This window comes from Macroventuria anomochaeta (assembly GCF_010093625.1).
Source record: "Macroventuria anomochaeta strain CBS 525.71 unplaced genomic scaffold BU25scaffold_6, whole genome shotgun sequence".
In the NCBI taxonomy this organism is placed as follows: domain Eukaryota; kingdom Fungi; phylum Ascomycota; class Dothideomycetes; order Pleosporales; family Didymellaceae; genus Macroventuria; species Macroventuria anomochaeta.
This window is the reverse complement of record NW_022985367.1, coordinates 697343-722416: the sequence shown is the minus strand read 5'-3', so window position 1 is coordinate 722416 and position 25074 is coordinate 697343. Positions and strand designations below refer to the sequence as shown.

At 52.4% G+C, this 25074-nt stretch overlaps 5 protein-coding genes across 5 annotated transcripts; 3 read left to right on the top strand and 2 right to left on the bottom strand.

The window, feature by feature from the left end:
• The first annotated feature begins 68 nt into the window (after positions 1-68).
• Positions 69-6253, top strand: BU25DRAFT_408112 (uncharacterized protein). The gene is made up of 5 exons (XM_033705724.1): positions 69-104; positions 157-1924; positions 1975-3662; positions 3710-4829; positions 4879-6253. The coding sequence occupies exons 1-5, from the start codon at positions 100-102 to the stop codon at positions 6067-6069; spliced, it is 5772 nt and encodes a 1923-aa protein (XP_033565026.1). The 5' UTR covers positions 69-99; the 3' UTR covers positions 6070-6253.
• Positions 6254-10018: 3765 nt separating this feature from the next.
• BU25DRAFT_387051 (uncharacterized protein) lies at positions 10019-13386 on the top strand. The gene is made up of 2 exons (XM_033704424.1): positions 10019-11318; positions 11372-13386. Exons 1-2 carry the CDS (start codon positions 10370-10372, stop codon positions 13084-13086), a joined length of 2664 nt encoding a protein of 887 aa, XP_033565025.1. The 5' UTR covers positions 10019-10369; the 3' UTR covers positions 13087-13386.
• Positions 13387-13858: 472 nt separating this feature from the next.
• On the top strand, positions 13859-17471 carry BU25DRAFT_387048 (calcium ATPase). Its single transcript, XM_033704423.1, has 3 exons — positions 13859-14248; positions 14309-14466; positions 14524-17471. Exons 1-3 carry the CDS (start codon positions 14131-14133, stop codon positions 17266-17268), a joined length of 3021 nt encoding a protein of 1006 aa, XP_033565024.1. The 5' UTR covers positions 13859-14130; the 3' UTR covers positions 17269-17471.
• A 718-nt stretch (positions 17472-18189) lies between these two features.
• BU25DRAFT_387045 (uncharacterized protein) lies at positions 18190-18921 on the bottom strand (the record flags this gene model as incomplete). The annotated part of the gene is made up of 1 exon (XM_033704422.1): positions 18190-18921. The coding sequence occupies one exon, from the start codon at positions 18919-18921 to the stop codon at positions 18190-18192; it is 732 nt and encodes a 243-aa protein (XP_033565023.1).
• A 2766-nt stretch (positions 18922-21687) lies between these two features.
• Positions 21688-22634, bottom strand: BU25DRAFT_334399 (uncharacterized protein; the record flags this gene model as incomplete). The annotated part of the gene is made up of 3 exons (XM_033702530.1): positions 21688-22303; positions 22355-22454; positions 22505-22634. 3 exons carry the CDS (start codon positions 22632-22634, stop codon positions 21688-21690), a joined length of 846 nt encoding a protein of 281 aa, XP_033565022.1.
• Positions 22635-25074: the final 2440 nt, after the last annotated feature.

The following is a 25074-nucleotide window of genomic DNA, read 5'->3' as shown; positions in this document are numbered from 1 at the left end:
TGAATCGCTCACCGGACATTTCGTCACCCGTCGAAGAAAGGTACCATTGCTTATTGCTACGCGCAAATTGTCGTGCAACGTCTCGAAGAAGCCGGCAGTATGGCGTACGTTTCTTTGGCTTGTAGAGAGAACCTTACGGCTGATCGCAAATTATAGGCGCACAATTCGAGGCAATGCGCTCGAGAAGCTTGCCCGCCTTTCCGCGCAATCGCCGACTACGACTTCGCCCAACAATGACTTCGAAAGATTATACAAAAGATGCTCGAGTACCTCCGAAACCACCACTGGGGCTAGTGGCGTCAAGATCACAGAGCTGGAAGCAATTCTGGCTCTGTGCAAAGCCGCACCATATGTCGAATCCATAGACGTCGCCGCACCGCTCCTCGACCGTCTCGCTACCTATCTACCGAGCATATACGTCCAGGTATTACTGCCGTCGCCGAGTCTCCGAGAAATTGAGCCTTCTCCATACGAAGTCCTCTCCTACAATCTGACCTCTGCTATCCTGCAGCTCGGTGCCCGCCATGACCAGTTGCGATCAAATGTCACGAACACACTAGCAAGCTACGTGCAAGGATGGACAGCTACGGCTGCTGAGCTCTCGGCGGTTCAGTTGGATGATGCTGACGAGAGATTCGATTTTGCTGCAGACGGAGAGCTTTCGCAGGTCATCATACACAGCTTGTCGCTGTTAGGCTTTCTTGATGCTGCTGCCGAGCACGCAAGGTTTTGGAACGCTTACGAGCGGCTTCAATTCGTCCAGGAAGTCAAGGCAGCGCTCTCCGAACAATTCTTCCTTGCTTTCGAAACCGCTCTGTCGATTGCGCGTAATGCGCGCTCACATCAACACCGCTTGAGAGAATGGAAACGCTACACGAAACACTATGCAGCTATTGGACGACCACTGGGTGCTATGATCCTGCACGATTCATTCCTAAAAGTCGTTGTAACGTCTGCATCGCTGCTTGTCGAGACGCCGTCACGCAACACTCTCGAGTCCATACTAGACCACCTGCGAGCATCATACAACAAGAATCGTGCAGCTGGGGACAAATCCGAGGATGCCCTCGCCGAAGGTTTGACTGGGATCGCAGTCGACGAGATGAACGGCCTGGAAAACGATGTGGATTACCTGCAAAGAGTAGGGTCTGCGTGGCAGCAGCGACAGGCTTCTTCGGTCAAGGCCAAGATCATCACGACCTATCTATGTTGTACCGTGTACGATGAAGATATCGCCGACGACGATGTCTTGCTGACCTGGCTCGACGCTGTGCTTAACGACCCCACACAGAGTGCGGACCACGACCTAGCATCCACAGCATTGAAGTCTATGGCCATCCTGGCGAAAGTATCTCCGTCTACTGCATCGACTTTGGGCCGCTCGCTCCCAAGGCTTATTGTTCAAGCTAACTTCGATCACCGAACCTCGTCTGTTGCAGCGGATTCTCTCGCAGCTGTTCTGAGTCTGCTCCCCCAAGATGCTGTCATCACAACCTTGTATAGCCTTGGGAATGTTATCAGCGCCGGACCTACTACTGCTGGTGCCACATCTGCATCACCGTCGCTCAATGGTACTGGCAATATATTGCGCACTCCGGGGATCTATGCGCATCAATCGAATGGCAGCACAATATCGCTCACCCCAAGTGATGTCGAGGAACCGCATCATGTGCACACAACTATTGTGGACACTGTAGTGTCTGTGGCGAGCAAGTGTAAAGATGAAAAGATTACGGCGTTGGCTTTGTCAATGCTTGTACAGAAGATCGGGAGGGCAAGCAAGGTCGTCGACGTCAAGATCATCACCGATGCAGCACTGCTTGGTATTCACACGCCTCCAGCAGAGTTCAGATCGCTGCTCAAGCTTTACTCGACGCTGTGTCATGATGCACTTGTCAAGGACGACGTTGTCACTCTGGACGCTGTAAGTATTTCATCTCATTGTCGGATCGATATTTGCTAATACCTGTCTAGGTCATGAATGCGCGCCTGAACATCTCGAAAGTGGTATCTGAGGACGAGGCTTTCGAAGTTTATCTCACTCATCTACTAGACACAATCGTCAGCAAGGGCGATGCACAAGAGACTTCCCACAAACACTTAAGAGATACCGAATTGGCGTCCCAGGAGATCGCTCAAATGTTGAAGCCGTTAGCCACGCTTCTCGCCCGCAATGCTCAACGAGCTGATTCCATCGAGCTAGACGAAACGATTGTCAATTTACAGCGAGACGCTTGGTTCAACATTGTTGTTCACGGTTTTGACACCAACTCGGATCTTGGAAGGCAGTACATCGAGGAGCTTCGAACACTTGCTCGCTTCAGCAAGCCTCTCATCGCCGAAGAGCGTCCAATGCTATCGGAAAGCGACATTGAGTTGAACACGGTGTTGCGCCGTGGCAAGTCTCCAGAACATACGGCTGAGCAAAAGCGACGCCTGGTCAAGCTTCTACCGTCGTGCGAGGCGGACACCAAGCCGCTTACGTATCCCGAAGCAGTGTTCTTGAATACAGCATACCTGGTAGAAGAATTGCGAGCCAGCACAGGCGACTGCACGAAAGCGCTTGCGTATTTCTTGGATCCCAAACTGCGGACCGGCGCGGTCGGCAACTGTATGTCTGCGATCACCCTAGTGGCCGTGAGGACATATTTGGCCAAGACGCTTTCTGGGCACCACCACACCTTCTCCACACCATACCTTGCACAGCAGCTCGCACAAATCTTCGCAGCCTGCTGTCACCGTATTGCTCGCGTTCAGCAAGCTGCAGCTGCATGTGCTGATATTATCATCAGAGAAGTTCCATCAACTTTGTGTCAAAAGAGTGCTCTCTTTGCTCTCCTTGAGCTCCTTTCGATTATGTGGTACAGCTGTCTCGAGGGCGAGACTGATGAGTACACCTGGGAGTCAACCTTTACCTCGAAGAAGTCAGATATTACCGTAGAGCTGTCAGACGACTATCTGTTCCGCCGAGCGACTCTGGAGACATTGCACAAGCGCGCTACCTCGTGGGTTAAGGGAGTCATTGAAGCAGCTCCTCTTGACATCAAGGGACTTCTCCAGACGTACTTATCAGAATTCGATGATGAGACATCGTACGGTCATGTCTCTCTGGGTCGATCATTTGCCCTGGAGATGGGCTCTGTCATCCCTGCCAACGATCAGCGTCTTGGTGCGATTGAACGTCAGGGCATCAACATCAATACCGCATCCGACTTCATCGCGCAGTACACTACGAGGCAAGAGTACAAGTTCCTCGAGGGTAGCAACGACCAACAGGAGGAGTGGCTCAACGGCGGAAACTCCACCGGTCCTGTGCCAACATACTTGTCTCGCAGCATCCAAGACGCTACTAAGCTTCTTGTTGACCTCGAACAGCGTACGCTGCATCACAAGCATGTCACTATTGCTGAGATCCGGGACATACTTCGACGAGCGGCTGCGCTACTGTGTCGAGTCAAGAGGGACCAGTCACCGGTCGTTCATCACTTAGTCGGCATTCCCTTCGCAGTATTCTCAAAGCAGTCAATCAAGCTGGGTATCTCCCTGTGGATGAGTGTCATTAAAGAGAACCCTCGTATGGAGTCTAGTGTTCTGGTCGCAATCGCCGAGAATTTTGAGGGCACGGTGCGCAAGCGAAGGGGTCTCTTCAGTCCTTCACTAAGGTATGTTTACATCTGTTGGAATCAGCGCAAACGGCTAACGATTCAAGACACCCGGATCCCTTCTACGGCAAGCAAGAGTTTGCTGCTACTGACAAAGAAGCTTTGGCTAAGCATCAACAACACATCTACAATCTCATCGCACCGCACTTCCGCCTCGTGCAGTTCCTCTCGAGTCATTTCAGTGCCTCTCGACTCAGCAAGTCAGACTTTGAGCGTGTGTACGTTCGCTTAATCCACATTACGCTCGATGCCATGAGTGCAGGATGCTCTCAACCTTTGGCTAGGGAGGCTTATTTCCACGTCATCCTGCTCGCGTTGCGCATTGTTCGCCATAGCACGACCCTCTCATCGACCGCTAAATGGCGTCTCATGGACCGTCTCCTGACTGCAGCCCTGGCATGGTTTGCTCACGCGCCACAATGGTCATTCGGGGGCAACCGTTTGCAGATCAAAGCAGAGACCCAAGTTCTGTCAGATGTACAGGTTCACCTTGAGGCTCTTGGAAGGATGGCTACTGTAGCGGAATCGGCATCGAGACAAGTCAAGGCTAAACAGGACCTGCTCTCCTTGCTCATCTCCAGTGAACAAACGCGTCTGAATGTCTGGCTGTTCCCTCTGGACAACGGAAAGAAGCACCACTTTGGCGGAGGTGCTAGGAACGGACTGCCAGACGCTGCAATCTTGGCCCACGTCAAGACAGCGTGGGCAGAGAACCCGGCCATTGCTGTTCAGCTACTCAAGCGCTTCCAGTCGCCGCGCTTGCAAAGCGAGGTCCGCTTCCAGGTGCTCAACTTCCCTCACAAGGTTCTGAACGAACCAGATGCTCTGGAGGTCATGCTGAGCAACCAATTGCCTGGTGACGTCTCCTTCCAGTTGAAGTACCTGTTGTACTGGGCTCCTTTGAACCCCATTACGGCGGTAACACTGTTCATGCCCGCTTATGGCAACCATCCGTTCATCATTCAGTATGCAATGCGAGCACTCGAAAGCCATTCGGTAGACGTCATGTTTTTCTACGTCTACCAGATCGTCCAGACGCTTCGCTACGATGTTCTTGGCTACGTTGAGAGGTACATCATTGAGACGGCCAAGTTCTCTCAGCTGTTTGCCCATCAGATCATCTGGAACATGAAGGCGAATGCTTACAAAGACGAAGCCTCGGAAGTAGTAAGTTTCCTAGATTATCTTCAAGATGCCCTGTACTGACCTTCACCAGCCTGATCCTGTCAAGCCTACCCTGGATAAGGTCATGACCAGCCTGGAATCCAGCTTCTCGAAAGAAGACCACGAGTTCTACGAGCGCGAGTTCGCCTTCTTTAACGAAGTTACTGGCATATCCGGTACACTGCGATCAGTTCTACACGAGCCCAAGGAAGTCAAGAAGCAAAAGATTGCAGAAGAGTTACGCAAGATTGAAGTAGAAGTTGGCGTCTACCTCCCCAGTAACCCTGACGGTCAAGTCATCGGCATCGACCGCAACTCCGGCAAGCCACTGCAATCACACGCAAAGACACCCTTCATGGCCACATTCCGCATCCGCAAGAACAAGCCTGACACAGGCCTCATTGAAGACATCGAAGACGAGCCGCGCTCCGGTCTCCCCGCAACAACCAACACCTACGAAACCTGGCTGTCCGCCATCTTCAAAGTTGGTGATGACTGCCGCCAAGACGTCCTCGCGCTCCAAATGATCGCCGCCTTCCGCGGTATCTTCAACACCATCGGCCTCGACGTCTGGGTCTTCCCGTACCGCGTGACCGCCACCGCACCGGGCTGCGGCGTCATCGACGTGCTTCCCAACTCCATCAGCCGCGACATGCTGGGCCGCGAGGCTGTCAACCGGCTCGACGACTACTTCGTCAGCCGCTACGGCAACGAAGATAGCATCCGGTTCCAAGAAGCGCGGTCCAATTTCGTGAAAAGCATGGCCGCGTACAGCGTCATTAGTTTCCTGCTGCAGTTCAAGGACCGGCATAACGGGAATATCATGATTGATGATGGGGGACATATTATTCATATCGACTTTGGGTTCTGCTTCGATATCGCTCCGGGTGGGATTAAATTCGAGCGCGCCCCGTTCAAACTCACCGCTGAGATGATCGCTGTCATGGGTGGGAGTACCACATCGCAGCCGTACCGCTGGTTTGAGGAGCTCACGATTAAGGCGTTTTTGGCCAGCAGACAGCACTGCGATCACCTGTGCCATATCGTCGAGTTGATGCTGGATAGCGGGTTGCCATGCTTCAAGCCTGAGACGATCAAGAATTTTAGGGATCGGTTTGTGTTGGATCGCACGGAGAGAGAGGCCGCGGATTACATGCGTGGGTTGATTCAGAAGAGTGCGAGTAGTTATAGTACGGGGACGTATGACCGGTTTCAGTTGATTACGAATGGGATTCCGTACTAGAGGGGGTAGTGGGAAGGGTGGAGTAGGTAGCAGCAATGGGTATGTTTCAAGGTTTTTGTTCGTGGGATGTTGAAAGTGAATTGGTATTGCTATTGGTTTGGCATCATGTCATGGTTCTATGGTCGAGCAAAGTCCTTGAATCTTGACAGCCCAGCAAAAGTCTCTCCAGTCTCCATACAATCTCCATCTCAGCCACCGAACTTGCGAACTGCGCACGACAGGCTTGAGGATGGAGGAGGTGTAAGCTGAAGCGGCATCTCGCAACGTTGCAGCTTTGGAGGCAACTTGAAAGCATCGCGTGTGCTTGCCTGGGTTGAATGGTAGGCACACGAATATCTATTATCGAAGACTTACGGTCAGACCATTTGTTATCTTACCTTGAAGTCACGGATGTTGCCCTTACCCGTTGATGTGGCAGTAAGGCGCAGGTCTAGAACTCATACACCAATGAGCACATGAACAACGCCCGAAAGCTGCACCTCCCTGAACGCCGGTACAGGACAAGCAGGCTCAAAAGTTCGTCTCAAAGACTTGTTGGGCTTGGCTTGTGGGGCATATCGTGAGTGTGCTATCGAATATGGAATATGACGGAGGTGTGCAGGTGGCACCCTAGAACGACCGGCAACAGTCACAGACCACTGCAGCTGTGTGGAGCTATGTATAGCCTGAGACGTTCGGCAGATGTGGCTTCGATGCATGGCTTCCGCAAAGGTATACGTGGCGGTCTTCGTGAAGTCTGGATGGATTAATAGTCGCGCATTCATTAAGCGTACTGCTGAGCAGACAGAAGACCTGATCATAATCGAGGTCTCCCTGCCGTGTATCGCGGTTCCAGATAGCATCTTGCATACAAGATGGCGGCCCGTTGCCCAACGCAAAAACGTACAGGCATAACGATGATGCTGTAACAGTTGGAGGACTGGCCAGACACGTCGTTTGTAGTCGTCGTGTCGTCGCAGAACGGCAGACGCGGTAGGTACAAAGAGATTGCGTAGCTAGACCGGCCCAGGCGCGGTTTGCTAGCAGTGACAAACCATGGGTGTTGTTATCGTGCACTGCCTGTTTGGGACAACATGGAGGTTGCAACGTCACATGCTTGGATAAACGTTAGTGTGTTATCCCGTCAATCAAACGAAGGAGCCGTCGCGATCGCACGTTCGTCCGAGTGTAATTCCGTACGAGCGGTGTGTTCGTTCACGATCTTCGATTGTGGGGCCTAGACCGCTGTGTCGGTCGAATAAAGTCTTGACGCTAAGCTGACAGACAGCGCCGGGCGCAAGCCTCTGCATAAGACTGCCAGTCCTGTCCTTGTGAAGGTCAAGCATGTGGTCTAATATAGGTAGGTTCCAGACCGTTGCCAAGCAATCCAGGTTCAGGAGCGTACCGCAGCGGCCAATAGGTCGTGCAATAATTCGTGCCCGTTCAGTTGGATGAGGTCATCACCCCTTAAGCAGGCCGGAGCAACAACAACAATAGTTTAAGGAACTGTCCTTACAAGTAGGTATCTATTAGCAAGACCTGTCTCTAGCCTAAATCTTAGAAAACAATAATTAGGTTGTTGTTGTTGAATTCTGCTTGATGGTCAATGACCTCATCTAACTGAACGGGCATGAATTATTGCACTCCCCGTTGCGGCTGTACGGGTTCATGTCGTCATGTATCTTCAAGTGAAGCATGGGTCCATCCGACACGATGGTGTTGAAGTCCGGACTGAGGATAGTCGAGATACAAGCTTGTTGATGTGTTGTTGACATCAGGAACTTGAGCGCAGGGAATGTAGTCAATTTCGCAGAGTGAAGCGGTCGAAAAGATGAAAGGTCGTCTGACAAGTCCAGCCCTGCCGGATCCATGGGGATGGCCTAGACGACCTTCTTCCGCGGAATACTTGAACAGGCTGATGAAACGCAACGACCACGGATCTTTGAGCTGTGGTGCTGCGGTGCTGTGGCATGCAGTCTCAGAGGAGGGCAGGGTGGACCGATGCATGACTTGGCACATTGCATCGTCAGCACGTTTCCGCCAGGAATGGACCCTGCAAACATTGTCGTCGGCCATTTGTACCATCAATCGGTGTTTTCGGCGTTCGGAGGTTGTGAGCTTGGGAGAGTGTAATTTGGACCGCCCCTTCGGTCTAGATGCTTCAGACTGTATGCGTGCAAATGCAAACTCGGATGACGCCAGTCTCGATACACGAAGGCGTTACACGCTCAAAGAGCTGCGTCGACGCGCTTTCTGTGAAAGCTCGTTAGCAAAAGGGTGAAGGGCGGGATACTGGATTCGGGCGAATCCAGTGGATCGGTGTTTGGTCAAGTGGGTATTTTTGAAGAATTGAGGAAGGCAGGTAAGGGCCTAATGTCTCGGGAGTTAAAGATCCCGTGTGCCGCTACCAGCCAAATGCGTTGGCAGCGGCATCTGAACCAAAGTGTCTTGATGCCTGTGATGTCCCATTGAAGTGAACTGTCAACTGATGGTGTTGAGCAAAGATGGAGGTGGAAAGTGATGCGGGGCATTTGCGCTTGCTCGAGCGCCTAGAAATCCTTTGACCATACGTGGAAATTGCGATCGACGCGCTCACTCCTCCAGGCCTCAGCAAAATACATCATTTCCCTTCGCGGTAGGGTGTACAGGACGCACGTATCATGTGTTTCCCGTTCAATCTTTGGGGCTCGCAGCAAAGCCCGATACGCTTAGTTAGGGGATGCGTCCCAAGGATAGATCGTGGAGCATATCAGCGTCAGGCGTCAGGTGCTCGGACTGCCCATGTAACGTTACCTCACAAAGCCTTCAAGTCTATGCAGGTTATTGAACCAGAGTTGAAAAGACACTGCGGACGAGTGCCAGTGATTAGTCTGGTATCGCACACGGTATGGGAATAAATGTATTCGTGAGGATGAGCTTATATCCTGCGGCCTAGAACACCAGGCCAGCATATGACACAGCACCCAGAATTTATCTGCTCGACCAGGTGAGAAGGTTTGGCATTCTGTAGAGAGTAATCCACCAAGCTCTTACTTCGGCCTCACTTCACGTGTCTGTCATAATGGTACGGACCGGATTTTGATAGCAGGAGCAGGTTTCCAAGTCCCACAAGGTACTCTGTTTGTGGTGTCGAGTGGGCGTGTTGGGCTCTGAGACACTCTATACAGTGTTGCAGGCTTACTCTGCCATCCATTGCGATGACGTGAACCGGAGTGTGTGCTAGATTGCAGCAGCTGAATACCTACGCGTGAGCTTGTTTGAGGTGCCTGGTACAGTACCCATGGTAGTGCTCACTGCGTGGTCAATCCCAAGAGTTGATCAGCGAGACACGCCCCTAGCGTGCTGCAAGGAGTAATTCTATTCACTCTTCTCCACGATCTTGCAACCGGTGCCGAGCATCTCCACGATAGATTGCGGTGAGGTAGATTGCACAATCAAGCAGTCGTCATCAGGTCCCCAGCAGACGCCCTGTCTGCACGCGCAGTCCCACTGGTGCCGGCGATGTCAGTGGGTAGATGCTTGCAAAGACGCCGCACAGGCACCGTCAGGCAGATCGTGCAGGGACGCTCTCGACACGAAGCATTCTAGACTGTCAAACCGCCCGGGCGATCCGCCTTGCCAGCTTGCCGAACGCCCAAACAGCAAGCGTGCAGGCGTGCGCTGCCAGGGTCCCGCCAGCCCCTCAGCTGCTTCGGCCGACGAGCGCTGCTTGTGCAGCAGTGCGGCACCGCTCGCAGCAGACAGACCGCTATGCACGCCTCGAAGCAAGAGTAGAGGGCCCGCGAGGGCATAGTGTGCTTAAGAGCATCTTGATGCATCGGCCAGGCGGGCGCCAGATGCGTCTCTTTGTGTCTCCACCAGAAGGCATCCGCCGGAGCGCGCAGGGAACGCAGAGACCTCTGCAGCATCGGGAAGCGTTCTAGATCGCAACCTACGCCCAGCCCTCTTATGTGCGACTCTAGCAGTCCGTCTTCCAGTCCAACCATATCGCCGACACAGCCCTCCTCCCTCGCAATCTTCGATTCCTTCTGCACACAACCGCACTCCTCGCCAGTCTCAGCTGCTTTTGCACTTCACCACCGTTTAGTCAGCGTATTCCGGATACGGCCTGTTCAACCTTTGCGACCAGCTCCGTCAGCCAAGTCTCGGACTTCGCTCTTCACGACGCCTATACTGTTCCGTCCACATTCAGTGTGGCCTGCAATCCTCCACGCCGGCGTGGGTACGTACATCCACCACTTGGACGACGTCTGACCACCGCTCCGGCCCACAACTACCTGGAGCCCTGCCTTACCTACTGTCCGGATGGAAAAGTAAAAAAATGGGAGAACTATCTGCCAGCCCTGTTCCACCTGATATAATGGAGCGCCGCTCTGTAGCACTCTCACGGCCCAGCCCAGGCATGGTCGTGCAAGAGGGCGGAGACGGTTTCAAAGAAGAGCTCTCTCGACTATACAACCCCGCCGAGAGCAATGCTGCAGAACAGCTCGTCGAACTTAAGAGCACCTTGAGAACCGCTGATATCGACAGCTTCTGGTCTCTTCTCACCAAAGGTCTTGCACGCATTGCTGATGCCCAGTACGCATTCGTCTCGAAAAGGATCTTGGTCGACGATAAGAATGTCGCGGTGGAGATGCCACCGATCGGAGAGCCCGGGTCATGTCTAATGGGAGAAGCCTTCTACATCAACGATGACCAAGGCAATGGTCCTGGTCACCTTCGCAACTTCAAGTACCATGCATACCAATGCCCTTGTGCCTACATGAAGCACGATAAGATCTTTGTTATCCCAGAACGACTGAACGAATTTATTGTCAACAACCCGAACGATTTGATCGTTCCTGGAGAGGCCTACCTTGGAATTCCACTTTTTGCCGAAGGAAAATGCTTTGCACACTTTGGAGTAATGTGGGGAAAGGAGGGGGCTGCCAGGCGTACATTGAGTTGGGGCTTTCTCGAGACGCTATTCCATGCTTTGGAGGATATGATCCTTGAGCGAGTCATTGAAGGAAACAATTTTGCTAAATCTGCACAGCCTGTTCAAACAGAACAGTGCAAGGTCGTCCCACACGAGGCCATCTCGGTTGCCCAGTCCTTGAAGCCCTACGCCAGAAGCTTATCTCATGAGCTGAGGACTCCCATGCAAGGAGTTGTTGGCATGCTCGACGTCATGATGGCGAACGTGAAAGAAGCATCAGAAACCATGGACATCGATGTACGAACTCGCCGAATGCTCGATACTCTGAAGGAAAACATCGAAGCTGTGCAAGGTGCGTGAATTTACGATGTTTTCCTAGTTGCATCAATACTGACTTCGATACAGATAGTTCAAGTCGTGCTGTTGAGGCGGCTGACAACGTAGTTCACGCTTACGATATGAACATGGGTGTTCCAGAGACACCTGTATCGCCGCTGGACAAGACCCCCAATCAGTGGAACACTTTCTGGCGAGAAGCTCAACCAGAGTTTTTCGCTGCGGCCAACAACGTCGCTCAACAACGGCAACGTGGCGTGAAGAGGCGGAGGGAAGACTACACATGGGGAGAGAACCAAACTCGCGTAGTACGTCCCATCCGACGCCGAACCCGAGACACCTTTTCCGAAGAGCCTCCTACTCGTGGATCGATATCTTGTCCTCCGCGTGCTAGCTTGAAAGAGATGGAGAAACTGGAGAGGTGCCAAGGTCGCTGCGGTAGCTCAACAAGCTTTCCAAGATTCGTTGCTGGGCATCAGAAGACTTCAAGCCTTCGTCACACCAATCTCAGGGAGGTTCTGCACTATGTGATCACAGATGCACTCAAGGTCGGTGGACGACCAGACTCTGCGATCGCTGAAGCAATAGACAATGGCGAACGAATTGAGGTGCGGACACGGAGCTCAAATGGGGAAGCATCCACTAAATGGGTTGAATGGAGCGTGTCCCCAGACGTGCCGGACTCGATACTGATCGACGAAAAAGATCTCGCCAAGGTGGTGTCTTGCGTGACCTTGAACGCCATCAAGTTCACACAGAACGGTACAATTACACTGGAAGCCACACTAAGTACAAAGGGACGTTACGTCGTTATCAACGTCAAGGACACTGGATCTGGAATTCCTGCAGCTTTCCTGCCCAACTTATTCAAGCCTTTCTCTAGAGAAGATGACTCGACAACTCGACAGAGCGAAGGCCTTGGACTAGGACTGATGGTAGCCAAGGGCCTCGCAAGGAAGCTGGGTGGCGATCTATTCTGCCTGCGCTCACACGTAACCGGTCCCAAGAAGGGATCAGAGTTCGAGTTGCGCGTTCCACTTACAGCGGGCGAGGTTTGTAGCCGGCCGTCGTCACCATTCGATTCGCCCACTCCCTCCATTCGAGCTCGCATGTCTGTCGAACCCGAAATTCCTCACCTTGAAGATTCACGAGAGCCAATCACACCACCACTTTCTTTAGAGCCTTTCGTGGGCGACCTTGAACGTAAAGTACCTGTTACAATACTGGACACACCAACCGTTGTCGTTCACCCAACACCGTCGTCGAACGTTCTAGGGCTCCTCTCCCCGCACCGGATGTCATCTCCTCTTCGACAGCTATCGAAGGAGCCCGCCGGCAAACCAGCTGCGATACCTAAGCTCGCCGAGGAGCTGCCTCTGAATATTCTTGTTGTTGACGATAATGCCATCAACAGGCGCGTGTTGATGAACATGCTCAACAGGCTGGGCTACAAGAACGTCGAGACAGCTTTCAACGGTATCGACGCTATCGAAGTTATGCACCGCAACGCCTTCGCTCCTGCTTCTAAGGCCATTGACGTTGTTCTTATGGACCTCTGGATGCCACACCTCGATGGCTTCCAGGCAGCCGAGAGCATTCTTTGCATGCCAGAACTGCAAAGCAATGGCCGCACGCCTACCATCCTGGCTGTGACTGCCGACGTCACAGACGCTGCGCTCGACAAGGCAGCCAAGAGCGGCATGAAGGGCTATGTCACCAAGCCCTTCGTGACCAGGGATCTCGTCAGATTGATCCGGACGTACTGCGCGACTCGAGAGTCGTAGAGCCTCTGGCACACTTCACTTCGTTTAAGACATGAACAATGTCTTGGTTTTATTTACAACTATATAATCAGCATTCGATGTACAAAGACCTGGGACATCTGGGTCAAAAATCCTATGGCGCATGGAATGGGTATGGGCATGATGATCATGATAGCGTTTTGCAAGACCGGCGAAGTTATCCCGGCACTCGGTTTGATTCCCCCTGGCCTTTAGGCCTCGTTGCAGCTCTGCGACGACTGCACTGCTGCACTGCTGCACTGGCAATTGTTGCGTATCTAACACAAACAATTACATCATCACAAATTCTCTCCACACTGCATACGTTATCCCAATTGATCAAAAATCTAAAATGTAGAGCAAATCCCTGCGAATCTTTAGATGCGGCTGACGCAGCACAGAGCCGCATAACCGTGTCGAGGTCGCGCAGCCCTACGGCGATGATGACTGAGTGGGGGTATCGAGTTCGTGGGGCGCCGACATCCCGAATGCGGCAGAGATTGCCCGTGATTGAATGCATCTGCTTGCAAGCAACAATGCGTTCCCAAGGTGTTTCCAAGAACCCTCAGGCCTCGAGTGAATAACAATTACTTGTACCCGCGAGTGCTCGAGCAAATCGCAGCAGCAGACGTGAAACGTGCACCTGCTCCGCGGTGGCTGGTGAGCGGGAGAACCTCGCAGGGTCTAGCGCCGGTGTGGAGTGTGTGGCGCATCATGAGCTAACTGAGAGGACAGATTTCTTGAGAAGCTTCAGATCTCTTCTGCCGGGTTCCAGATTCGCTTTAAGCCGTCTGTGCCCCGAGGATTTCAAGATTCGAGAGGTTTCTTCCACGTCTGTCCTTCAAGCAACCATATCTGCAGCATTTGCAGCAGAGCGACGAGCCGAGTACCCCTGCGCATAGAATCGGTAGGAGTGTACCGCAGTTCTATCTTCAACGGCGTCAAGCCCCACACGTTCACTCCACGCCTACGCGCCGTATACATTGATTGACACCCGCCGACAATCTACGAGCTCGAGTATTGCGAGCTGATCGCTGCACACAAAGCATGGAGAACGCCTATACAAGAACGCCCAGCGAGGCGCTCAAGCATTTCCAGGTCACAGAGGAGAAGGGTCTCTCAGAACAGCAGGTGAAGAGCCTGCGGGAAAAGCACGGCAGGAACGGTATGTCGGCGACAATCTCAGAATAGAAGGGACACGCAGTATGCTAACAGAAGGAAACAGCATTGCCTGAGGAGCCACCCACGCCCATCTGGGAGCTCATCCTCGAACAGTTCAAGGATCAGCTGGTTATAATACTGCTTGGATCTGCAGCAGTGTCCTTTGTCCTTGCGCTTTTCGACAACGAGGAGGGCTGGACGGCGTTTGTAGACCCGGCAGTTGTGAGTACTATCTTTACCTGCGTCTTGATGGCTTGCGCTAACAATTCACTCCCATAGATCCTCACGATCCTCATCCTGAACTCAGTCGTCGGTGTATCGCAAGAAACCAGCGCCGAGAAGGCTATCGCCGCGCTCCAAGAATACTCAGCGAACGAAGCCAAGGTTGTCCGCAATGGAGCGATCAAGCGCGTCAAGGCTGATGATCTGGTGCCTGGAGATGTTGTCTCCGTGGCAATCGGCGATAGAATCCCCGCGGACTGCAGGATCCTATCGATTTCGAGCAACAGCTTCATGGTCGACCAGTCGATTCTGACCGGCGAGAGTGAGAGTGTGAACAAGGATATCCGGGTTGTCAAGGACGAGAACGCGGTCAAGCAGGATCAGGTCAACATGCTGTTCTCAGGAACAACAGTGGTCACTGGACACGCGAACGCGCTGGTAGTTCTGACAGGCGCGAACACAGCCATTGGAGATATTCACGACAGCATCACTTCTCAGATCTCGCAGCCGACTCCTCTCAAGGAGAAGCTGAACAATTTCGGCGATCAGCTCGCCAAAGTTATTACGGCCATCTGTATTCTCGTCTGGCTCATCAACATCCGCAACTTTAACGACCCGTCTCACGGAAGCTTCACTAAGGGTGCTATCTACTACCTCAAGATCGCAGTTTCGCTCGGTGTAGCTGCTATTCCTGAAGGTCTTGCAGTCGTTATCACAACATGTCTGGCTCTGGGAACACGCAAGATGGCCGCCAGGAACGCCGTTGTTCGTAGTCTTCCATCTGTTGAGACTTTGGGAAGCTGCAGTGTCATCTGTTCCGACAAGACCGGTACCTTGACCACCAACCAGATGAGCGTCAACAAGGTTGTTTTCATCAACGAAGCAGGTAACGGCCTTGAGGAGTTCGATGTTGAAGGAACCAGCTTTGCCCCCGAGGGCCAAATCTCTTTCAACGGAAAGCCCGTCGAGAACCTCGCTGCATCTTCCGCTACCGTTCGTCAGATTTGCGAGGTTTCAGCACTCTGCAACGACGCATCTTTGGCTTACGACTCCAAGAACGGCACCTACGGTATTGTCGGTGAGCCCACTGAAGGCGCTCTTCGTGTTCTGGCCGAGAAGGTTGGTACCCCTGACTCAAGGCTCAACTTGAGCAAGACCAGCATCTCGCCCGAGGGCCGTCTCCACTTCTCGAGCAAGTACTACGAACAGCACGCTACACGACAAGCTACATACGAATTCTCCCGCGACCGCAAGAGTATGTCTGTCCTGGTCAGCAACCGTCAAAGCGGCGGTCAGAAGCTTTTGGTCAAGGGCGCCCCCGAGTCTATTCTCGCCCGCTGCACATCCGCTCTTGTTGGCAAGGACGGAAAGAAGGTACAGTTGAACAACCAGCTGGGCGACTTGATCCAACAGGAGATTGTTGACTACGGCAACCGCGGTCTTCGTGTCATTGCTGTTGCCTCCGTCGATGACGTCTCGAACAACCCTCTTCTTTCCAAGGCCAAGACTACCAAGGAATACGCTCAGCTTGAACAGAACATGACTCTCATCGGCCTTGTTGGTATGCTGGACCCTCCCCGTCCTGAGGTTCGCGAATCGATCGAGAAGTGCCGCTCCGCTGGTATCCGCGTCGTTGTCATCACTGGTGACAACCAGAACACTGCTGAGGCTATCTGCCGACAGATCGGTGTCTTTGGTCAGAACGAGAACCTCGCCGGCAAGAGCTTTACTGGACGCCAATTCGATGACTTGACCGAGGCTGAGCAGATGGAGGCCGCGAAGCACGCTTCCCTGTTCTCCCGCACTGAGCCAACGCACAAGTCCAAGCTGGTCGACCTCCTCCAGAAGGCTGGCGAGGTTGTTGCCATGACCGGTGACGGTGTCAACGACGCACCGGCACTCAAGAAGGCTGATATTGGTGTCGCTATGGGTTCTGGTACCGATGTTGCCAAGCTCGCCGCCGACATGGTTCTGGTTGACGACAACTTTGCTACCATCGAAGGTGCTGTCGAGGAGGGCCGCTCCATTTACAACAACACCCAGCAGTTCATCCGCTACCTCATCTCGTCCAACATTGGAGAGGTCGTCTCCATCTTCCTTACTGCCGCCGCGGGTATGCCTGAGGCTCTCATCCCCGTTCAGCTTCTCTGGGTCAACCTTGTTACCGATGGTCTTCCCGCTACCGCACTCTCGTTCAACCCTCCTGATCACGATATCATGAAGCGCCAGCCTCGCAAGCGTGACGAAGCCCTTATTGGCGGCTGGTTGTTCTTCCGTTACATGGTCATCGGAACCTACGTCGGTGCCGCAACCGTTGGTGGTTACGCATGGTGGTTCATGTTCAACCAAGAGGGTCCCCAGATCTCCTTCTACCAGCTCAGCCATTTCCACCGCTGTTCTTCTCAGTTCCCCGAGATCGGCTGCGAAATGTTCGCCAACGCTTCTGCACAGGCCGCTTCCACCGTTTCGCTCTCCATCCTTGTCGTCATTGAGATGCTGAACGCCATGAACGCCCTCAGCTCTTCCGAGTCCCTGCTTACCTTGCCGCTCTGGAAGAACATGATGCTCGTCTACGCTATCTGCCTGTCCATGGCTCTACACTTCGCACTCCTCTACGTACCCTTCTTGCAGGGCCTGTTCAGCGTCATCCCGCTCAACTGGAACGAGTGGAAGGCCGTGCTGTACATAAGTTTGCCCATCATCCCTCTTGATGAGGGCCTCAAGTACCTCGAGCGCAAGTTCTTCCTTCAGACATCACATGTCGATGACGTTGCGCAAAACGGACGGCCGAAGAAGGAGTAGAAGAATGGAGAAGCGTACAGTACCCGCTTGTGAGCTTTGCATGAGAGCTTGTGTACCATATTGGTCGTGCATATAGAAAGCAAGAGGTCTACTGCAGCGTGCGACCTAGGCAAGAGCGCATTCATACCATTAGATCAGTGGTCTCTTTCCAGGTTTTGGAGAAGGCGAGGACTTGTGTATATTTTGCATGTTAAAGAATAGATTCGTACTATCCACCCATTGCCGTCCCACTTTTGACTGTTGCAGTTGCGCGAGTGCATCACCCGCCTGTGTGCCATATAATCATTTCTACAGACCTCACCAGAAGCTTTAATATATCGCTGTTTTCCATCCATCTAGTGCATCCTGTCCCGATTCTTACCATCTGGTCTGCGAAATCACACACCTCTTGCTGCCCATCGCGATGAACTACCTTACCGCCCTCGGTTTCCTCGCCGCGACCGCTATCGCCCTCCTAAACACCCCCTTGCAACTCCTCCTTCAACCCAGTAACCACAACCATCTCCATGCCAACAATCACCCTCTTTGATTCTGACCTTTTAACTTCCTCTACCTCCACAACCTCTACAGGCCTCTCCATCCGCCCCCCAGCAAACATCTCATGCACCCCCAGCCAAGCCGAATGGCACATCTTCCACGACCGCTTCCGGTGGTGCAACGCGCAGGGATACTGAGTGGTCAATTACTGTGGCGACGAGCAGGTGTGCTGTGACAAGGGCGAGTGGGAGCCGGAGTGTACGAGCAGGGAGGCGTGTGGGGTGCCAAGCAGGGGGGAGAAGGAGTTGAGTGGGGAGGTGTGGTGGTGAGCGTTTTGGAAATCTGGCAAGGAAAGAGCAATCATGTTAAGACGATTGGCTGACCTTCTCCAAGACTTGCTCGATTGTCTGCACCTAGCCGGGCTTGGGTATGGGTGTTTGTCGATCAATCGGAGTTCTTGCAGCTCAGTCTCGATGGTGCTCGATCGTTTTCGTTCCAGTGGTGTGCCAGGTTCGCAGCTCTTTCCGCCTTCTGCTCGACGAGCCTTGCATAGCTCGCATCTGGATCTCTCCTGTATGGTTCGACAGATCCAATGTGATATCTGGGCCAGTCCCCGTACGACGATGTTCCACACCCAGCGCAAGTAACACCGTAGAAGTCGAGCGTCGATCCCTCCATCTCAGCACGGTGGCTAAGACCGCAGTTCGTACAAACGTGAAGATACCTTACCTCTTCAGAATCAGAAGGTTTAGGTACGTGAATCATCCCATATGGGAGCTGTGAGAGGACCTCAGTGGTTTGGCATTCGCTGCATAACAGACGTTTGCACCGGTTGCATGTGAGGTGCTTGAATGGGAAACGGCCTTTGTAGTGATGCAAGATGTTTTCGTGCCGGCAGTGGCAGCATAGCCATAACCCGTCACCGATCTCGTCGTCCGCTCTCAAAGCTCGGAGATGAGGGTAGCGGTGCTCGTCGATGAGTAGCGGCTCTGTCGGTGCCTCCTCTGGTATCCTGGAATCATATTCTTCCTGTATACCGGCCAAGAGGTCATGCTGCTTAAATTGTTCGTAGTCCGCTATTGGTAGGTAGGTGTGGCGTGCAACTTGCCTGATGTGCTTTGGCTCGACTTTCTCGACAAGGCCCTTGAGCTTGAGACACGCTGAAATCTGACGCATAAAGAGAAGGCTGTGTCGGTGCATCCTGGTTTTGAGGTGTTCAGCCAAGTAAGGTGAAGCCCATACAATTCTATTGTAGAACCTCATTCTGGAGATTGCTCGAGGAAGAACGTTGCGACCACTCGCCCTTGCCTTGCACTGTCGCTAGCTTTGCAAGTTACGTTGGAAGGTGGGGGTTGTATGGACAGGTGCATGGCTTGCACCTACTGCTTCAGTGAATTAAAATACTTGCAAGATAAGGGCGGTTCCTCTCAAGTGTGTTTTCGCCCAGTGCCTCGTTGCGTACGTAGACCGCACTCTTATGCCACTTTGTAGCCACGCAGAGGCTACGCGATCGATTGTTGGTGAGTTTCCGAACACGTGAATTCAGCCTGAGTGGTACGGGCGTAACATCCATCGTCATCGCCTCTAACTGCCGTGGTTGTCGCGGCGCTCCCCCGCCCTGGGTCTCAGATGTAGTAAAGTCCCTCTGGAGAAAAAGTTGAGAAAAATCGCAGCAGTAGAAAGAGTATCTCTGGTGTGGTAATGCACCACTTATGCGCCGTCTTGGGCCCGGTACATATGCGCCAGCACGTACTCAACCAGTGTGGGTGTCATTCCGTTGATGGACCTAAACTGACTATTCAACAAGCCCTGTCTCTAGTTGTTCTAGCACTCAAGGGTGCTGTGCTCTGTCTGAGCATCTGAAACCTTGGGCCACAACTTAGGCGTATCGTAGACAAGTCAAATGCATGCCAGGCGAACAGCAAGGTCTGAAGGTTCCCCTGAGTTTCCGCCACATTTGAAAGCCCAAGCGAAAGCCGTTTGAGCCCATTACTTGGAGAAGTTTAACACTGATAGTGACTCTGACGTACTGGCGTCGATTCGAGCGAAGAAAGCCGTCAGGGTTTCCCACTTCTGGGCTTCTTCTTGCGTGTAATCTTGTTCTTGGCCATCTGCATGAATTAAGCATTAACTCGGTCCTACCGCTGGGAAAACGTACCAAAGGAACCCATTTCATCAGATATGGTGTACCCAAAATTAAGAAGACCCTTCCAGATCATACCTTCTCCGTCTTCCACTTCCAACGGCTCGTTCGTACTGGGGGTAGTCAGGGTGACGGAGCGGAGTAAGAAGAGTAGAGCAATTAGCTTGGGCTGCTGTTTTGGCGCCGTACAAGTAGCCACTTCCAGGCAGCAGCAAGCAGTCATCTAGCAACGATCGCCTACTGGTCCTTCCAGAGCATATTTATGAGTAAGGTTCACTAGCTGGTTGACGGCATTGTCTGGAGTCGCACCCGAATTTTGCAGATATGACTCAAGTGACTTGAACTCAGAACTTTGTTCTAGCCCAAGGATCCAGCTGACCTGTGCAGTACGTGTCTTCTCCTTGGTCAATGAAGAGCTCGGTGGAATGTCGAGAAAGTCAATGGATCCTGTATCAGAGGCTGCACTCATTGGTTGATAAGACATTCCTTGGTCTGTTTGTGCTTCGTGCGAAGCCTCACGTTTAAGAAGGACACGCTCAAGGCTAGATGTCACAGACAACTTGTTATGTGTACCTTCTCGTCCTCGTGAGGTCACGGAACTTAGGTCAAATGGCTGCCTAACATCTAAATTTAAGGAGGGCCCCAGCAGAGGCAATCGAAGCGCAAACTTCATGAGCTCCCTGAAGCTGGCAAACGAACTTTGCCAGAGGCTTAGTGTCCGGCGATGGTGTTCCGTGCAGCGGTGAGCAATCCAACGAGCAGAAGAAGTAGATGAGTCGCTAAGTATTTGATTGGCTCGCTTAGCGAGGGTGAACGTCAAGTATTTGACCATCGAGTCAACCTCACATGAAGCCTTGAGCTCCGCGAAGACCTCAGCATTGAAGCTCTCTTGCCGATTTTCACCTTGGTCCTCGCATCAAGCATGATTCTCATGTTCCTAGCCACATCTCACCAACAGTGGGCACCGTGCCGCTTCGTCCACTTCGTTCGATCGGACTCTCACACTCAGTGGCAGGCTTCGCAGCGTGGCGTGTTTTGCCAAACGTGACTTCCTTCTTGATGAGCTTCGCCACCAAGGGGCTCCATGAAAGCTAGCTCCGCAGACCTGTCGCGTGCTGTGACTTCCTTCTTCAGTAGCGTGAGGCTCGCCACCCAGCAGTACACAAACGTGTCGTTCCCGCCCCACTTTCTTCCCCTCAACCTTCTTGACATTACAGATACGAATGTCATCAATCTTTCCCGCAAATCTTTGCAACCTGTTAGAAGATCCGTCGACGGTCAGACTCCGCCAGCCACAGACTTAGACTATAAGCGTTACTTTCTCACACACACTCTCACTCTTTAACCCCAACTAGCCTCCCACATCCCTGTCGCTTCCCTGCGATGACGCACTAGTGAAGACGCGGCGAAATCTGAACTTCAGACTCATGCCTGCAACTACAGTGGAAGTCGCCTGAGAAGCGAGAGTTAACAACCTCGTGGAGGCCCCCCTGGGACGAGCTCGCATCTTAACGCGATCCGGGGGTACTGACAGACTTGATTAGTCAGCTCATACGAGCTCTGAACGATGGTTTTGGTGTCATGTGAGGAGAGGTGAATCGGCTTGTTTATAGGCACCGCGAACGTTCGATACGTAGTGCTGACGTTGTAGATCTGGCGCTGGAGAAGATGCGCTTGAAGCAGGAGAAAGTTGCTCTATTCAAAGACGATTACCCAAATAATTGTTGACACTGTCCATAGTCGTTTCGATTCAAGCTGGCAGTCACTCTCATTCGTCCCTTTCCTTTTGGCATTGTTGCTCATAGCCATGCGTCAAACCATGTCACCGCCTGCACAAGGCTCGCCTGCTTCGCATACGCTTGCTGGGGGATCGTCAAGTTCGGCCTCACCGCAAACCCATGCGGAGCCTGCGAGTACAGATTCGTCTGAAAAGTGATGTTGTTTGCGTTCAGTATGCTCTCCGCCCTCGACTTCGCCGTAGCATTGAAACTTGCATCGAGTGCTGTTCTCGTTAGCTTCCCCACATACTCAAGACGCAGATATATCGAAACAATGAACTCACTGCCTGCAGCAATACTCAGCGGCCCAGCAATGGCCTGGATCTCCGTCTCCAGAAGATTCGAAGGGTGGGCGACGAATCCTACGTCCAGACCGCTATCATCTCCTTTCAGCCATCTTCCAACGTACTTTCCGCCGAAACAGTACCCTACGCCGCCGAGCTTCTCGATACCGAGCTCATTCCGCGCATACTGAATCGTGCTGTTGATGACGGCCTCGATGGCCGATTGAGGATGCAGTGCGCGCCACTCGGTAAGGTTGAGACCTGCTTCTTGCTCTTCGACGCCCACTGGGTCTCCAGCAAAGAGGTCGGGGACAAGGACTAGGTAGCCATTGCTGGCTATGGAGTCTGCGAGGCTGATTGATGGTCACTATATGACCATGATGAGCAATCTGCGGAAAACATACAGCTTGTTTTGCAACAATGGAAGACCGAAGATATCGGTAAGGTGAATGATGGCCTTGGCTGAGGTGTTGCTGTTGGGTGGGTACGAGTGGTAGATTTCAACTATCGACTGTTAGCTATGTATCAGTGTTCGGCACAGCATCTTCACGTACTTCCGCTGACGTTCTTCAATTGACCAGCAGGCACTCCAGCGTTTCGAACCTCAAGCGTCACATAGGACGATGCAGCTAGCGCGGTGCCAGCGGTCGCCATTGCAACCAGGCACTGTCGCAGATTGATCATGTTGACGGTTTTCACAATGGTACTGAATCCGGACGCAGTGTATGAGCTTGGTGTGGTGTCCCAAGAAGATAAGCAACTGAGCAAGACCCAACAAGCTCAACATCGCGCCTGCCTGCAGCTGTCGTAGCTTTGTACTGCCTTACAGAAGCACAGACTGCCCAGATGGGAAACATCTTGGCGATGATAAGGGCCTTGGGATAATACCAGGATGCATGCGGGCGCCAGGTGTTGGATAAACGATCAAACGCGGGGTAAGCTCCTCATTCGTCCGTTGCTTTCATCGTGTCCGTCTTGGAAAGCCACGTTCCTGGGCCGGGTTACTCCTATTCGTGCGACATCGGCATCGACTGTTCATCTTGACCGGGCAGCTTGCGACGACTTCGGGGTATCTGGGGCTGTGTCGCTAGATTTGAGATCTTTCGTGATTCTCGCAGCAATTGACCAAGAGAGGGAGAGTAAGATTGGTGGTTCGCTTGATGACGTCAGATCAATATCGAATCGGGACAAGAAAGCCTCCACGATAACTTTTGCTGACATCCTGCTTCATCTGGAAACACAGTTCAAATGCGGTAGCATCATATTAAATGCTGCCTTCAGAAGCAAATGGCTGTACGCGTATACAGGCGTCAGCGGTGACTGAGAGATTCTCATCGACGCAGCACAACCTCTTTCGCTGCCATTTGCATGCATGCATTGAACTTTGCGCTTGAGCGTCGGTTTGTTTCAAAGTTCAAGACACATCCTGGTGCCGGAGACGTCTAGGGACTCGAATCAGTTCTGGGGACCCACTTACCTCAGAGATTTCCATGTTGAGGCCTGAATCACCCCAGGCGCCTTCACGCGCGCCCATCACGTGGAGAACCTTTGATAGTCTTTTCAACACTGAAGACCAAGTCTCTTCATGGTCAATCAACTTGCCACATTCGGTGGTGTGCTGTGAGCCTTTGGTCTCCTGTATGGCCTGGCGCTCTGACTCTTGACTATTGATGGGCGCTCCGTACTTGTCGACCCTTAGTGCTCGATGTGCTCTTCGCTGGAAACATGACTTTAAAGTCCCGGTGGTGGTGGAGTGTTTTCGCGGGTGGAATATCGCCTCTTTCTCAGGGAGTAGTTTGAACAGATTGTCGCCAAGGGTGTGCAGCGATGTGACAAGCTCATCGTGCCGTTATAGCTAAGACGTGAAGATGAAAGAGATGGAACTCAAAGAGAACGAGGACTGAACGATCATAGATGTGCATCGCAGCATGATATTAATGAGAAGAAGCCAGCGAGCAGAGAACAATCTTTCGAACTCATCAAATCAAAGGTTGAGACTGACTAGGTGCTGAGACTGTTACAGCTATCGCGGATGATGCTAAGCAAAGGTTGACTGAGAGTAGGAGAGCACGAAAAAAGATTTGGGTCTCAGAGGCTGGCATTACGTCACCGTAATATTAGTATTTCCAAGGTTGCTCGACGGCGCGACTTCTCCGTTACTTTATCCACAAAACACGATTTTCTGCGATCAATTCGTAGGTTCAAACCACCACAATTTTGGCGTTCACATAGGGCTGGGTCCGCACTGTGAATTGTTGCAGTAATGTCTGACTTCGTTGAGCGCATCAAAATAGCTGCTTTGCTTCCCTCAACCCAGCGACAACACTCACTTTCGGATATGACATTCAATAGCAGAGTCATCACGCACGATCCCTGTTCCGCCACGAACAAGCTTTGCGCAGAGGCTAAATGCCAGGAATAATTTTGTTGGCTGATTTGTGCCGGTTATACAAGTTCATCTAAACAAATTGCTTTTGACGACTACGCAGCTTCGACGGTCGTCAGCAACACATCTTGTCCTGGGGACTGAGCGATTCCACTTGGTACCAGTCATTGACATTCACACAATCTTCGAGGAGCATCTCGGTCCAGAATGATTCAGACTGAATGGAGGTCATGCTGTCAGCACTCCACTCCATATCAAATGGAAGCAAGTCACCTCGTTACATGCTACGCACATTCGTGTGCATCATCGACCCTTTTACGTTACCATGCTTGTAAATCCACCCATCGCTCAGCTCGCCGGTCAAATTACTCACGCCCGATGTCTGAGCATGCTCGTCTATGACAATCAGGCGCCGACACCAATCGAAGTTTTCGTTTATGCTGCGACCAATCTCCACGCTGCATGCATAATGATTTTTCGGGTTGCAATGCCGGGTCGGAGTCCTGAACAAGCATTGTCATTAATCTATCCGGGGGTCACACGAACGCACGGCATCAATAGTACCGCTCCGACAGATTGTCATGGCGCGAGACGAAACGACCGAAGACGCGAATGATAGGAGCATACACCGGGGTTTCTGCATATAAGACAGACGATAAGTGCTTCAGGAAGTGGTTCGTACGATCACAGCCATTTGTGACTTTAGCCGTCTTAGAACACACCAACCTTCGAACAAAC

Excerpts from the sequence above, each read along its gene's own strand:
- BU25DRAFT_408112 (XM_033705724.1), top strand. Across the intron at positions 3,663-3,709 it reads CTCTTCAGTCCTTCACTAAG|ACACCCGGATCCCTTCTACG; the intron begins GTATGTTTACAT and ends TAACGATTCAAG. Across the intron at positions 4,830-4,878 it reads AAGACGAAGCCTCGGAAGTA|CCTGATCCTGTCAAGCCTAC; the intron begins GTAAGTTTCCTA and ends GACCTTCACCAG.
- BU25DRAFT_387051 (XM_033704424.1), top strand. The coding sequence starts at position 10,370 with ATGGGAGAACTATCTGCCAGCCCTGTTCCACCTGATATAATGGAGCGC. Across the intron at positions 11,319-11,371 it reads AAACATCGAAGCTGTGCAAG|ATAGTTCAAGTCGTGCTGTT; the intron begins GTGCGTGAATTT and ends ACTTCGATACAG.
- BU25DRAFT_387048 (XM_033704423.1), top strand. The coding sequence starts at position 14,131 with ATGGAGAACGCCTATACAAGAACGCCCAGCGAGGCGCTCAAGCATTTC. Across the intron at positions 14,249-14,308 it reads GGAAAAGCACGGCAGGAACG|CATTGCCTGAGGAGCCACCC; the intron begins GTATGTCGGCGA and ends AGAAGGAAACAG. Across the intron at positions 14,467-14,523 it reads CGTTTGTAGACCCGGCAGTT|ATCCTCACGATCCTCATCCT; the intron begins GTGAGTACTATC and ends TCACTCCCATAG.